General features: G+C 42.4%; 1 protein-coding gene across 1 annotated transcript; it reads left to right on the forward strand.

The window, feature by feature from the left end:
- Window positions 1–950: 950 nt before the first annotated feature.
- On the forward strand, window positions 951–13,242 carry LOC117561586. The gene is made up of 6 exons (XM_034239093.1): window positions 951–985; window positions 1,075–1,189; window positions 4,662–4,752; window positions 5,384–5,518; window positions 5,616–5,686; window positions 12,801–13,242. Exons 1-6 carry the CDS (start codon window positions 951–953, stop codon window positions 12,963–12,965), a joined length of 612 nt encoding a protein of 203 aa, XP_034094984.1. The 3' UTR covers window positions 12,966–13,242.
- Window positions 13,243–16,123: the final 2,881 nt, after the last annotated feature.

Consider the following 16,123-nt stretch of genomic DNA (forward strand, 5'->3'; position numbering starts at 1 on the left):
GAGCCAGGGAATAGCCGAACGGCAGACGGTTGTACTGGTACGCTATTCCCTGGAATGAAAACCGCAGGAATTTCCTGTGTTGCGGAATGATGGGTACATGGAAGTATGCATCTTTTAGGTCTATAGAGGTGAACCAATCTCCCTGGTGAACACACTCTAGCACCTTTTTGACCGTCAGCATGTGAAACAGGTCGAGGATGGGTCTCATTCCCCCTGTCTTTTTCGGGATAAGAAAATAGCGGGAGTAATACCCCTGATTTTCTTCCTCCTGGGGAACCCTGGAAATAGCCTCTTTCAACAGGAGTTCCCGTAGCTCTGCTTGGAGCGCAAGACACTGTTCACGGGATGTTAGGCATGTCACCTGTATCCCGTTGAACTGTGGGGGGGGGGAGGCGAACTGCAGGGTGTACCCTCTGCTGATCAGCCTGTTCATCCATCTGTCCATCAAACACATGCGCTGCCACGCCGAGAAACACTCTGACAGCGGGCGCGCATGCTCGAGATGTGTTGTGGTTGTCATGACGACGAGCCACGCCAGAGCCCTCGCCGCCGCTGCCCGTGAGGCAACCCAAGGTGGGCCTAGAGCGAAAGGGCTGTGCGGAGGCCTCCACACGCTGCGTATCACTCCGCCTCACATCATGAGGCGTGTACACGCTCAGAGGATGGGTGGAGGTGTGTGCAGTAATATCCACATGAGGCGTTAACACTGCGCTCCTGGGCTTATTATGACCGTGTATAGGTGGCGTATCTCGGACAGAAGAATGCCGCGAGGTCTGTGGTTTAATAACCGAAGAGTCATAACCATCAGATCCCTGCAGCGAACCCTGCTGCCTACTAATCACCAGATTGAAGGCAGCTGGTGTAATTACTGTGCTCCGCAGCTTATTAATCGATAGATTAAATAGCGCAGGCTTTTGTACCGAACCCGGCTGGCTATTAACCGATAGGTCATGGCAGCTGGCTCACCGGCCAGAGTGGGGGATATGTGAAACACATTTGAAACTGATGACTCAGCCAACATGTTGGGAAATAATCTTCTTTTATTTTCCTCACACTGTCTCCCCAACCGTCAAGGCCGCTCTGCTTCCTCGGCGGCTCTCATGGAGCAGACGCCGAACGGGAGTACCTCACTCCCTTTTTACCCCCCCTCTACTGGTGGGGGGGCGGAGGCCCCATGAGGCAACCCAAGGTGGGCCTAGCGAAAAGGCTGTGAGGACGCCTCCACACGTTGCATTCACTCCGCCTCTCATCATGATGCGCGTACACGCTCAGAGGATGGGTGGAGGGGTGTGCAGTGATAACCACATGAGGCGTTACCACGGCGCTCATGGCTTATTGTCACCGTGTGTAGGTGGCGTATCTCGGATAGAGGAATGCCGCGAGGTCTGTGGTTTAATAACCGAAAGTTATAACCACCAGAACCCTGCAGCGAACCATGCTGCCTACTAATCACCAGATTGAAGGCAGCTGGTGTAGTTACTGTGCTCCGCAGCTTATTAATCGATAGATTAAAAAGCGCAGGCTTTTGTAACGAATCCTGCTGGCTATTAACCGATAGGTCATAGGCAGCTGGTTTACCCAGAGTGGGGGATATGTGAAACACATTTGAAACTCATGACTCAGCCAACATGTTGGAAAATAAGCTTATTTTTATTTTCCTCACACTCCCTCCCAAACCGTCAAGGCCGCTCTGTCTCCTCGGCAGCTCTCATGGAGCAGACGCCGAACGGGAGTACCTCGTTCCCTTTTTTTTTTTACCCCCCCTCTCCTGGTGGGGGGGCGGAGGCCCCGCGAGGCAACCCAAGGTGGGCCTAGCGAAAAGGCTGTGAGGACGCCTCCACACGTTGCATTCACTCCGCCTCTCATCATGATGCGCGTACACGCTCAGAGGATGGGTGGAGGTGTGTGCAGTGATAACCACATGAGGCGTTACCACGGCGCTCATGGGCTTATTGTCACCGTGTGTAGGTGGCGTATCTCGGATAGAGGAATGCCGCGAGGTCTGTGGTTTAATAACCGAAAGTTATAACCACCAGAACCCTGCAGCGAACCATGCTGCCTACTAATCACCAGATTGAAGGCAGCTGGTGTAGTTACTGTGCTCCGCAGCTTATTAATCGATAGATTAAAATGCGCAGGCTTTTGTAACGAATCCTGCTGGCTATTTAACCGATAGGTCATAGGCAGCTGGTTTACCCAGAGTGGGGGATATGTGAAACACATTTGAAACTGATGACCCAGCCAACATGTTGGAAAATAAGCTTATTTTTATTTTCCTCACACTCCCCCGGTGCCCCGGCAGCCGCTGACGGACGATTCTGACGCCTCGGCTGCTGTTGCTGCTGGTGTCTGTCCGTCTGCCGCTGTGGCCGGGTTGGCTGCTGCTGCTGCCGCTAGTGTCACTGCTGCTTCACCGCTGGCTGTCCTCGCCTGGGACACCGCCATGGCTGCGCACAGCGACGGTGGTGTGTTCTGGATGGGCTCCTGCCCACCCCAGACGTCTTCCTCACCCGCAGCAGCTAGAGCGTCCGCCCTTCGCTTCCTGTCGGATGAAGGAAGACGCACATAGTGAGGACATGCGACCTGCTGGCTGAGAGCCGCGTCCGCGTGCTCTGGCCCCAGACAGGCTGCGCATATCGGATGCAAATCGTAGCTCATAATGTAGCCCGTATTGCACGAAGGGCACATACGGACACACTCTTTATTGCTCATGATGTTGCTTTTCTCGTGCTTCAGTAAACTGCTGGTTGCTGAAGAAAAGAGGGAGCAGATCGCCGGGCAACCTCCCTATTTATACCGGAAGGAGGCCCGAGGGTGGGGCCCACCTAGCGGGTGGGCGTGGACTACAAGTGTTTTCAGTACTGCGCGGGGGCGCAGAAGGGTAAACCCAATAGCGATAGCCTTAGAGGGCGAAGCCATATACGAAATAGAACCTGAACAAACCACACACACACACAAACACACGGCACCCCACGTGATGTGGAGGGGTCGTCACACTATATAAACAGGTACAGCACAGTGCTGCACCATCGGTGTCGGATTTATTAAAACAACAACCTTGTAACTGAGAAACACTTAAATGCTACATTTCAAATGTTTACAATCCATCACTAAATTCATGGCAAACCAATTTTAACATCATGCAATAACACTAAGACGACATTAGTTGCATTGAACTGATCTTTTTAATAAGTTGTACTAACAATGTAGTGAGAAACATGGGCTTGTGCTTCACTGAGGATCTTTGTTATTCTCAGTGACAGGAAGGCCACTGCAGTTATTACACTTCGCGTTTTGAAATATGTGTAACTCTGTTAATATAAAACCCACACTGCTCAAACTTCCTTACTTTTCCTAAAATTGGTATTTTAATTTTTTTTCATTAACATAAAAATAAATCTCACGTACCCCCTGCAGTACTCCAACGTACCCCTAGGGGTCCGCGTACCCCCATTTGAGAACCACTGCGCTAGAATTTCAAAGTACACAACCGGAAAAAATCTGCCACTTCCTTACAGAGCCCCTCCTCCAACACACACGAACGCGCACATGACCAATGAGGGCATGAGATAAGTTTGTGCAGAGATGGAAGGCTGACAGGCAGGTAGGCCATCCAGTTATTTTAGCCGGGCCGGCTAAAATGATTGGTCGTGCTTTTTAAAGCGCCACGGCTTCCACAGATGACATTTTTCTAGGACACGTTTGATTCCTGTTTTGGATAGTGTGCCATCGATGGGTTTAATTCCATTTCAAAGTGCTGTTTGACGCTTGGTGTAAACTTCACGCACTGCCACTCCAACATCCAATCACAGAGCTTGAAGACTGATCACGGAGTTTGTCAAGCAAAGCAAATGGTGTAGTCCCAAACGATAGCTGAGGATTCTGGGTAGTGTAGTGTTTTCTGCCATCCTAAACTCCGAAAAAATATTTGTTTCTCCGAATCGAAGGGGGAAAATACAAAAGCATTGTACACAAGGATAATTTGGTGTTTTTGAGTTGATGAGTAGTGCAGATATCACTGTAAAATCAATCGACAGTAAGGAGAATACTTACTTCCGGGTGTAAAATCCTCCGTTATCCAATGGGAATCGACGCTCACATTGCCTTTAACTGCCGCCGACATGGACCGATGCGGTGCTTCCATGAGCGCCAAATACCGCCGCCGATGGGAATACATTGCAATCAGTTGAAAGCTCTTTGCGTCCGTTTATGAAGCTGAAGGAGACTCGGCGCGTCACAACTGCACGCCAAAGGACCCTGACCAAGCGTCGCTATTGGGCTATCAGGGAGTGAGGCTTGTTCAAGGCTTGTTACGACGAACACAATCTAAGCTTTCAGAATATGTAAAGCTTGTGTAATTCTAAGCAGGTGAAGGATAACTGTCACCCTGTTTAGTTTGGAAATTAGCTGACAAAAGCACAATGTACACTCTGATTGTGTCTGATTACTCTGTGATTAACCTTAATCATATATTTTGTTGCAGTTATCAAGCCTTTATTGAAGTATATTCAGTACTTTTCAATATTGTGGAGTTGGTTTAACCTGACTTTCTGTGTGTTTATTGTCTCACAAACACTGTCATTTAGTCAACCTTTTAATAACATCTCTGTGTCTACAGCTCAGTGTGACTGTGTCAAACACATGCATTGTCTCTCTCACAGACATGCAAATATCCTCCCATCTCCCTCTGTAAGGGATACAACTGCAAAAACTGTAGAGACTCTGAAAGCAGAGGATTCATGGGACATACTGGTGTGAATCAGACTCACAGTGGAATGTTGGAAACTACGCCAAGATTCACACAACCGTTGACTTGTTTTCTCCAGGCCTGTGAAACAGGTTGTTTTGAGTTGGCTTAATGTTCACCTTCTTATAAAATATAAGCAGAATACATTATTAAAGCCCGCGTCACACTGTCCCGAAATTGACACCCGATGGACATAATATGGAATTGTGAATTTCGCACGAAGATGGCCCGAACCACACACGAAGGCAATATTTACATTACATTTAAGACATACAACTGCAACGAAAGTAACAAAAACAATTATGTTAAAGTACTATGATACTGTACTGATATGTTCAGACTTTGTTCTTTACTTTATCCGTCTTTATATGTAGAAGATATTAAGTTTTCTCCGTAATGTTGTTTCCATAGCAACAACAACTTCCTGTCAACTCGCCTTCAAAATAATATATTATATCCTTTTCAGTTTCACAGAACACAAATTGGGTTATTTACATAATATGTTTACATGATTTTGTTGTGCAATAAAACAACCCGATGGACACACGATAAAGGAAATGACAACTGACAAATACCACTGGAAAACCTATCAACAGAATGTGTAAGTGTGATTGTGAAGCAGATGTGTTTTTTCAGGAGGTTTATTTTTTGACTCTCTTCTGATTTTTCCCCCTGAAGCAGTTATCTTTCACCAAGTGGTCTACATCATCCCTGCTCTGCTGCTCACAATGACATTCGCCCTGGTTATATGCAAAATGGACAAACGGAGAGGTATGTTTAACACACAGAAGGATTCACAAAGCATGAACACACACAGGCAACCACATCGACAAGTCGTGTAACCATTTCTTATGTTGTGTGTTTCCAGGAACAAGAGCCAATGTTAACAGAGACAACACCAATGAAGCAGCAATAGAGGAAGTGCTGGGTGAAGCAGTTGTAAGATAACTTAAATATAATTATGTAAAGTATAGTTTTTGGGTTTTATGAAGGATGTATTTCATATCACTGCAGTTGGCCTCATAGATTATATTCTATAATCTTTAGACATCATTTATAAGGCTGTTTGAGAAAAGTTATGGATCTGACAACAAGGGTTCGTCCTCCTGGGAGCATGATTACGTTTTGAGAATTTGAGAATAAGATACCTTCTCAAGATTTAGATATTTATTGGGAACAAGTGGACATATGGTATGATTATGGCATCAGAGAAAAGGTCAGGTGGTCACCAAAATTCCTGCCATGAAATGTTGTATGTATCATCAGGTCAGAATTTAATTTGTCCAATACTGAGGTTAAATACTGGCAAAACTCATGACATCCTGTTGGAGATTTGGAGGGATAACTGGTCCGCTTTTCAAATCTCCGCGCGTTCCTATGAAGCTGGTTATAATACAGGAAGGAATCCATATCTACAAAGTAACCGTTAACAATAATCTACTTTAATGGCAATATGACAATGCAATACAATCATTACAATACAACATGATATATTACAGTTATATTGCAATGCTTAAGGAGTAATGCCGGCTTACTCCTGCTCTAGTCCGCATACTGCAGAGCTACTTTCACCCGAGCGCAGCATGTGAAGAAGAGGCCGAACGCCAGGGATCCTCCGGAGATATACCAGAGTAAGAAGGAGGGGTTTGGTGTTAGGTCAGCTGGTCATCTTTTCAGGTCATCTCATTGGGAGACGCAACGCAGCAGGAAACGCAGCAGGAAACCAAACAGGCTCACTTTCCAACAAAAGGTCTCAAGGCCTGCATACCTACACCTCCCCCACAGAGCCATAAAACCCTGTTTACTCCAACCAGCCCAGAATGTTTATAGCCATTTGTAGTCCTTACATTTATGAAAGGATAAAACAGAGAAATCAATATAAAACACAAACACAGGTATTGTTTGAACAGTATTCACTTAACTGCTACTATTGATAAGCACCAGAGAAACCCAAGAGACCTCTCTTAACCTCACAAAGACTGCAGCTAGATCTAAGTTGAATGCAAATCAGGACATGCTTTCACCTTCCCCCATCTTCCTTTGTCCTCAAAAACACATGTCAACAGGCCCCAAATGCAGCTCACAGTTTTACCCAAATTATTCTCATTTTAAGCTTATCCATAGTTTGCTAACATGAATAAATACAAATATAACTCTACAAATCCCCCTTTTTATCTCCTTCTCCAGAGATAAACTTAGACAAGGCATTTTGAAATATACCCACGGTCATTCTTTTCTACTGTGTCCGTAAATCCATCCGAAGCTGGTATTCAGAGTACTTGAAACCTTCATGGAGACCGAACACCACTTTCCATGGCAGTGAAGGAACCATGAGGGGGTAGCTGAGTGCTAGAATCATCAGCCCCCCCCCCCCCCCTCCCTCGGAGGAATAGCCCACAAGGACAGCTAATAGGGAGGGGGAGATGCAGCTTTCCCTTCACGGGTAGAACTGAGTAGAACCGAAGTAGAATCCTCTGCTGCGCCGTCCTGGCTTGCGGTGTCTTTGTCCACCCAATCCGCTGACGGCAGCTTCTGGGCTGCCTGCTAGAGAGATGTCTTCCTCCTCCTCGTCCTGCTGATGGCGGCTTCCGGGTCGATGCTGTAGAGATGTCTCCAGGGTCCTCCTTCTCCGGCCCGCTGATGATGCCTCCCGGGTCGTCTGCTGTAAGGATGTCTCCAGGGTCCTGCTCCTCCAGTCTGCTGCTTCCGAGTAGTCCACGTCTGCCCGGGCCACGTCCGTCCTGATGTCGTCCCCTGGTCCTAGCAGGTGGTTTCCCCGCCGCACACTGGCTCCCGTGGTACGAGCTGTCCCCCTTTTCTCCCAGGCAGACGGCATAAGAGGTCCGCTGGGTCACTCGGTCGGGGTCGGAGAGCCTGGGGTTGAGCCACTTTGTCCTCGTGCTTCTCGGGTCCCCCTTGCCGGTGACCTGTGTGGAGAAATCTGATACAACTCCCTCAAGCCTACGCTCAGCTGTTTTGACCCACTTGGAGCCTGTTGGTGGGGTGTCTTGAAACAACAGCCGTCTGTGAACAGGTTTTCCAAATTAATTGTAGACCTCCTATCTGCCAGTGCAGCTTCAGAATCTTAATACTTGGATTGTGCCAACTAAATAAGAACCTCAACATCTTTAGGTAAACTAAATAACATATTTCAATAGCTCTGAATTTCTGACAAGCATCTGTGTTTTATTTTTAAATGAAATCCTATTTAAAATCCAAATCTAATATGAACTGCTAATGTTTCTGGTAAAGAAACACACTAATGTTATGGATTCAAAAACAACCAAAATCACGATGCTAACAAAGTGAATGATTTCCTGGTGATACTGCTTCTACCTGTCAGTGCTTAGATATTATCACGCTGAAAAAATGAATACAGAATTCCAACAAACTGTCATCAAATGTCTTTCTATTATAAATTTAGATTAAATGTATATCCCTATAATGACCTAAATAATAAAGTATATGGCTCTTACTTCTTTACCAGGCTAGTTACAGGATGTTGTCTAAATTAAATTCTGTCTCAATACACTACTATGTTTTAGCTTTAACTGTAATATGTTCTTTCTACATTTCAAACCTCAGTTACTCTAATGTCTGTTAAAATATTACAAAATTGTTTCACTATCACAGGTCAACTTCTTCGGTTTCACAGTAGCCCCTTGGCCACTGCTTCTTTGTTACCTGTTATAATTCAAATCAATATTTAGAAACATCTCAACATTCATCAAACAGTATCTTATCCCCAGATATGGAGCAGGTTAATTACATTCAATGCTCAATCCTTAAAAGAAAAATTTAAATTGTGAATTTTACAGCCATGTTGACATTTATACATTATACTCACTCCCCCCTTTTACACATGAAATCATGTGTAACAAAAGCCTGTAATGGGAGGGGAACAAAAACTGTCAGGTAATTGGTTAGGAACATAACGAACATTATTATCATTATTTCCACAGTGAACACTTCAGTGAAAAGAAGTGTTCCTCTCCGTCCTTCAGGCCTAAAAGAAACAGAATCTTCAGATTGTAGTTTTACATTTGCCAACCGCCAACTCATGTGAGAGGAAAATATCACATGTGCGGTTTCCCCTTTTTGTGGAATTTTTAGGAAACCTCTCGTTTCCCTTGGAGCTCCAAAATAATATGTTAGTCCAAAAACATGCTTGGTTAGTTATTGTTTTAGAATCATGCAGTTACACTGATCACATGCCGGCATACATTCACACTCACACCGTCTGGTTGTCATGTCAAGTTTGGTCAGGTTCACCCCAGAGTCAGTCATCCACAGTGCCTTGTCAAGTTACACTGTCGGTCAGGGTCAAAGGTCAGTTGGTCTCCGTCTTTTTTGGCCATGTGTCGTGCTCTGCAGAGACTTTGACATTTCAGCATAGGCCAGTATCCTTTGTCTACAAAAATATGTCACGATTTCAACTATAATTTTCAAGATGATTCTCACTTGTCATTGGGACTTCCGCCTCCCACTTTTCCTGAAACTTGGTACAAAACTCACTTCCTTCGAGTACCACTACTAATTAAAATGTCTAATGATCTATTTCAGAAACTTGTGTACAATAACTATTATCTTGAGTCAAAACATTACTAGGATCTGTGTCGCTCTGCATTTCATAGCTCATTATAATTCTGGTCTACTTAAAAAACGATGTTAAACTCTTTAGCAGTGTGTGGAACCTTGGGTGTCCGAACATGCAACAATTACTCCCTCCTTTATCAAGGATTTAAAACCGAAGTCTGGTAATAACTATGCCACAATGGTGAAATCAACACTTTAGATTGGAATTTAATATGTGGCTTGGCACTAGCCATTAATACAAACAAAGATTTGTCCTATAGAGTGGTTCCTAAAACTATCCTTTTAATGGTGATCAATATTGTAACCAATGAGACCGCTACTTTATTCACACGTGAATAAAGATGTCTTAAAGAATGAATTGTTAACATGATGAAAATATTGAAGAATATGGTTCTACTCTGTCAGTGTGTTTTAGGATGATTATCATTTTACTTTAATAGTTTCCTCTTTACTGCTATTTTTAATTTACCAAATGATTAATAAATCTTTCTGTCTTTATGAAGTTAATTCAAGTTATTTAAATGTGCGTTTCGTGAATAAGTGTGTTTATGTGTAACTCACTCATTCCCGTTCTCCTTTCCTCCTCCCCTGGTTTTCTCAAGCCGTGACCCCGGCCTCCTCACTTCTAATCGACCATGCCAACTCCTCTGATTCTGTCTTCTCTTCAGTCCATCAGCTGTTGAATCCATCCGCTGTAACTTTTGTAGGCAGCCATTGGCCCAGTCACATCTGCAGCCCCATCATGCCACTGTTGTTGCACTCCTCCTTTACAGTCTCTCTGCTGTTTTTATGGAGGGCGGATTCTGCTCTCATGTCTATTGTGCCAAATCTCGCGGCGCAGTTTGGAACTTCATGTCCTGTTTGAGGGACCGATGAGAGTTTGCCTCTTTGTCAGCATACTGGTTTGGTTCTGGATGCCTCAGGTCGTTGTTGGTTCAGCTCTGGTTCTCTGTCTGTACGATGGAGAAGGAGGAGTCTCCTGTTGGGTTAGGTCTCGTTGTCTGCTTGGAGGGTCGGGATCAAAGCCTTTCTAACTCAGAGGGGGAGTCCAGGTCCCGGTACACATTACCTATAAGAAGTCTAGCACACTGATGTTAAATAAATCCAACCCTTTCCACTCTGTCTCTTTCTAATCATACTATCTGTCTTAGTTGTTAAATGCCATCTAAACAACATAATTAATGTCTACTTATGATATTACAAAAACTAACTCCAAAAATTGTTTCATCCATTGTTACATATTTACCCAACACAACTCTGAAATACTTACATGTTTCCAGCATCACATATTCCACACACTATGAAAGAACATCTCCATATCTTCTCTCATTTTAAATCCCACTGTTACTTCGAACAATAGTAAACCTGCAGAGCACACCAATCGGATCACAGTAATGAAATTTGAATCAAGTGTAGGCCTATGTCTTCTTTCTGAACATTTATTTATATTGTCTACATTTGCAAACAGTTCGAGTGTAAAATGTGTTTTGCACAATGTATTTACACTCTACAGATTCTTGAGTTTACTCATCTCCTGGTGCTGTCGTTGTAAAAAATGTTCAATCCCTTATTGTTTTGTACCAGTTTACCAAACAATACCGGCCAGCAATGTAATGATTAAACTCTAAGCTCGCATAAGTTTCAAGGGTGTGATACCCCCTTTCAGCCACTAGATGGCAGCAGCAGAAGTTTCAAGGGTGTGATACCACCTTTCAGCCACTAGATGGCAGCAGCAGAAGTTTCCAGACAAAGGGAAACGCTCTACCTTGGTTTAATATATAACAGACCTCTGGCTTTAAGCTTTTAGCATTGGTCTGTTATTTAAACCCCAGTTTTAAACGGCGACTCGATCTGATATATCGAGTTTTCAGGTTTTGCCGTGCAGGATTCAAACCTCGCATTCACACAAACTGCACCATTTCTACGCCACTCAGGAATATTCACCTGCAGATCCGCGCCAAACTGCTCTATTTACGTCACGCAGGACTTCCGTCTACCTGTCGATCCACGTTTACGTTTTGTATATAACTTTCCTAACATAGTAAAATATGCATTGTATATTCCATTTAAACTATAAAAACACTGTGAAACGCCTACAGACAATCCTAAAGTTTTAGCGTATCCAATTACAGACAGGCGACTTTCATCGTCTGCTTACCTTATTTGCAAAGTTGCAGAGTCCTGCTGATTGTCTGAGATGTTTGAAAGCGTCTGAATTCTTCCTCCGCTTCGTTATCTCTAGACGTCGGGGTCACCATTTTGTTGGAGATTTGGAGGGATAACTGGTCCGCTTTTCAAATCTCCGCGCGTTCCTATGAAGCTGGTTATAATACAGGAAGGAATCCATATCTACAAAGTAACCGTTAACAATAATCTACTTTAATGGCAATATGACAATGCAATACAATCATTACAATACAACATGATATATTACAGTTATATTGCAATGCTTAAGGAGTAATGCCGGCTTACTCCTGCTCTAGTCCGCATACTACAGAGCTACTTTCACCCGAGGGCAGCATGTGAAGAAGAGCCGAACGCCAGGGATCCTCCGGAGATATACCAGAGTAAGAAGGAGGGGTTTGGTGTTAGGTCAGCTGGTCATCTTTTCAGGTCATCTCATTGGGAGACGCAACGCAGCAGGAAACGCAGCAGGAAACCAAACAGGCTCACTTTCCAACAAAAGGTCTCAAGGCCTGCATACCTACACCTCCCCCACAGAGCCATAAAACCCTGTTTACTCCAACCAGCCCAGAATGTTTATAGCCATTTGTAGTCCTTACATTTATGAAAGGATAAAACAGAGAAATCAATATAAAACACAAACACAGGTATTGTTTGAACAGTATTCACTTAACTGCTACTATTGATAAGCACCAGAGAAACCCAAGAGACCTCTCTTAACCTCACAAAGACTGCAGCTAGATCTAAGTTGAATGCAAATCAGGACATGCTTTCACCTTCCCCCATCTTCCTTTGTCCTCAAAAACACATGTCAACAGGCCCCAAATGCAGCTCACAGTTTTACCCAAATTATTCTCATTTTAAGCTTATCCATAGTTTGCTAACATGAATAAATACAAATATAACTCTACAATCCCCATCAGTCTCTGTCTTAGTTCTGATGAGCAAATGTTGTAGCATGTCAGTATTGACATTGATCATGTTAGCATGCAGATGTTAGCATTTAGCTTAAAGCACGGTGAGCATTAGGGTAGATTCTCCTTATTGTGACATCATGGTGGCAGATGAAAGGCCAGGGGGTCATTAAAATGATTAATAATTATTCTAATCAGCCAATGAATATGTATATCACATTTCACTTCAATTGAACCTATAAATAGAAGGAATTCTTGAATTACTGATCACATTTAAAAGACCTATTTTTATGTGCATAATAATATGAATTTTGATCAGAGTATAAATTCTCTTTTTATATTTGTTGATTCTTTTTTAGATTTATGCAAACCAAGAGTTGGTGCTCTCAGAAAAGTTGCCCACCAAACAGCGGCGTGCCTGTCAACGCAATGAGTATGCAGGTGAAGACCAACAAGACTCTGTGTACCGCAACATCTCCGCATCAGAGGATATCTACTGCAATGACATTTACATAAACAGTTAGCCATATGAACAGCATGCACCGCTGTGATCATCTTCTCATTTCTAGGTCACATTTGTAACCAATGATGTGCTGATGATGTGTTCAGGAGCAACAAAGATATGTATTTTATCAATAATTACCATCAGTTATATTTGTATTCATTGCTTTATTAATTGCTTTAACTTTACTTTTGCTTTTTACTTATGTTCAATATGAAGGCATGTTGTTAATATACCAACTGTTTAACACACCTGCACTTCCAACAAGAAACTGTAAATAACCATTTAAACTTATTATTATCTATGGTAAGTTACCTTCATGGATATATGTACCTTAAGCGACCTTGGGTATATGAAAGGCGCTATATAAATGTAAGTAATATTAAGTGTGATAAAATGAAAACAATGGATAAATAAACAAAACCAAGAAAATCCAGTCTATGTTGAAACACTACATCACCAGGTTATTTGTTTTTGAAAATATGTTCATATATGTGCATAATATGCATATATTCTAAAACAAAATATTACTCCTTGTTATTTAGTTGACTCATTATTTATTTTCGATGTAATAGACTAAGATTTTAATTAATCTTTCATTCTGCATGACTTAATTCCAAGGAATTTATGAGCACATCTCTGTAATCTGTTAATTAAAATATCTTATTACTTAGTCAAGATAACTTTAATTAGTTGAGGGCTAACTTGGATTAAGCACGATAAAAAAACTATAACAATTCTGGGGTTACATTTGATTTCACACATCATAGTTTACCTAACCTGCATGTCTTTGGACTCGGCTAAAGAACATGTTATCGTCACACAGAAGAGAGTTATTGCTCCCGAATTAAAGAGCCCAATTTATGTGAAGCTTGTATACATGTGAATCAAAATGTTGATCTCACAAGGATCAGAATCAGAATACTTTATGTATGTTGTTACAGCAGAAAAAGAGCCAAAGACAGCTTAATGTTACGTAGAAGCCAGCAAAAAAAGTATTAAAGTAAAAGAAAAGTTATAATATAATAACAAATATAATAAAATAAAAAGTTACACAATTTACAAAATACACATCTTGTAGCAGTTCTAAGGATTTAGCAGCCAGGCATATATTGCAGTTATTAACGGCATATACATATATTGCATATATAGCACATAGTTGGTTGGTATTTAACAGCAAGGGGTTTTCTAGCACGCTATTGGTAAAAATGAGGAAGTGCTGACACTGCAGGTGTGATATTTACCCACATTATATTTTGTACATTTTGTACTTTGCTGTATGTGAGAAACAAATAGTTCACATTAATTTATTGAGAGAAATCTAAGCAATTAAGTGTTAAACCCCCATACATTGTAATGATCCTTTGTTTCACAACCACATTTCAACAATCGACACATATCTACGGTAGGCCCAAAAAACTTCCATTAGGAGAAAAGCGCTTCCTGTACCACAATGCAGATCAAAAATAAAAAGTGCAAATAAAACGTACAAATGAAGAAACACCTTCATGTAAGTGTTTTGGGCCGTTGAAGCGTGTTTGCACGGGTCAGCCACTTCACATAGCACTGTCAAACATATCAAAAGTATGTGTGTGTGTGTGTTCCTTACTTATGACCCAACAGTGAGACAATGACCCTATTTCAAATGAAACAGGAACATGAAACAAATGCTTGGAACTCAGTCGGGGTGTTAAGTGCCACTTCTGCTGTGATGGTTTGAAAATATATGTGTGAGGAGTGTGCTATTTGTGTGCCTTTTTTTAGGAAGTGCACTGTATTCTGTATTTTTTTCATATGTTATACTGACTAACACTTTTAAAGTTGCTATTGTAACTCCTGTCTTCCTGATAGTGGCATTTTCCCTGGTCATAATTTATCAATTCAAAGTGAAGGGTGTGCATTACATACAGACCATGTTCAAACACACACAGTCCTACACACATAACTGTGACTGAATCTGGTGTGTTGTATGAATGCGTGTTCATGCAGGAAATGAAGTCAGCATGTGCTGAATTGTAACAAAGATTTGATGGGAGTGTAATCTGGATTCTGTAGAAAACAAAACTTAAACCAAATGTCAGTAGTGGCTTCAATAATCCTTACACTCCTAGAGACAAAAACATGGCGCACAATGAAGCCTTCTGCTTGTTCTGGTATTCATCAAAAGGTCTTATAACCTGGAAATGGTTAATGTGTTTAGAAATGTATATTGAGTAATGTGTGTGTATTTTTTATTACATTACTTTTATTTATGTCATTATTACAAACTCTATTATCTTTATTATCACCTGTGAAGAGGATGTAAGTTCACAGGTTCAGCAAGAATAAAATACATTACAAAGAACAGCAGCAAGCTACAACTACTCTGTACACTAATTAGAGTTTGAGTGGATCCTAGATATTTGTATTATTCATGATCCATTACTATATAACCTACTATGCAGTAGCGTAGGCCGAAATGTACTTTAAGATGGGCCTATAAAAAATAGGGTGGGCCAGATTTTTCTTCTGCGCATCGCATCAGAAGCTAACAACAATCCCAGCCGGTACCGGTGGCATACTTGCCAACCCTCCCGATTTTCGCGGGAGACTCCCGATTTCATTGCCCTCTCGCAGTTTCCTCCCATATTTCTCCCGCATTTCTCCCGATTTCTGACTAAATCAGATTTACACACGACTGTTTCCACTCTGACTTTAATACAGCTACACCATTCTTTGGTTTCCATGGTAGTGCGTCTCTTTAGTAGCGCGCGCAACTGAAAAGAGGTTTCTCAATTCTCCTCGACTCCACTCCTCAACTCCTATCCTCGATACTTAGTCCCGCCCACAGGAGATGCGAGCGGAGCACTGAGGAGGGGAACCGAGGAGAGAGGAGGGGAAGCAGCAGGCGATTAGATAAATGAGAACTCCTCTCCTCTGAGCGGTCATTTTAAAGAGACGTCCATTAATGATGACAGGAGGCACAGCAGCCCTCTGTCTGATGGACAGATGTGTTCATGATGACTTATATATTTACTTTGATTCATTGACAGTGCGGTATAATGAGACAATAACAGGCTACAGATGCGGACACACACACACACACATATATTTATATAAATATATACAATTTCAGAATCAAACAAGTATGAGAGCACTCTCATTACGGCCCGTCCACACAGCAGCTTTTGGCGATTTGTC

Source organism: Gymnodraco acuticeps, unplaced genomic scaffold (genome assembly GCF_902827175.1).
Source record: "Gymnodraco acuticeps unplaced genomic scaffold, fGymAcu1.1, whole genome shotgun sequence".
In the NCBI taxonomy this organism is placed as follows: domain Eukaryota; kingdom Metazoa; phylum Chordata; class Actinopteri; order Perciformes; family Bathydraconidae; genus Gymnodraco; species Gymnodraco acuticeps.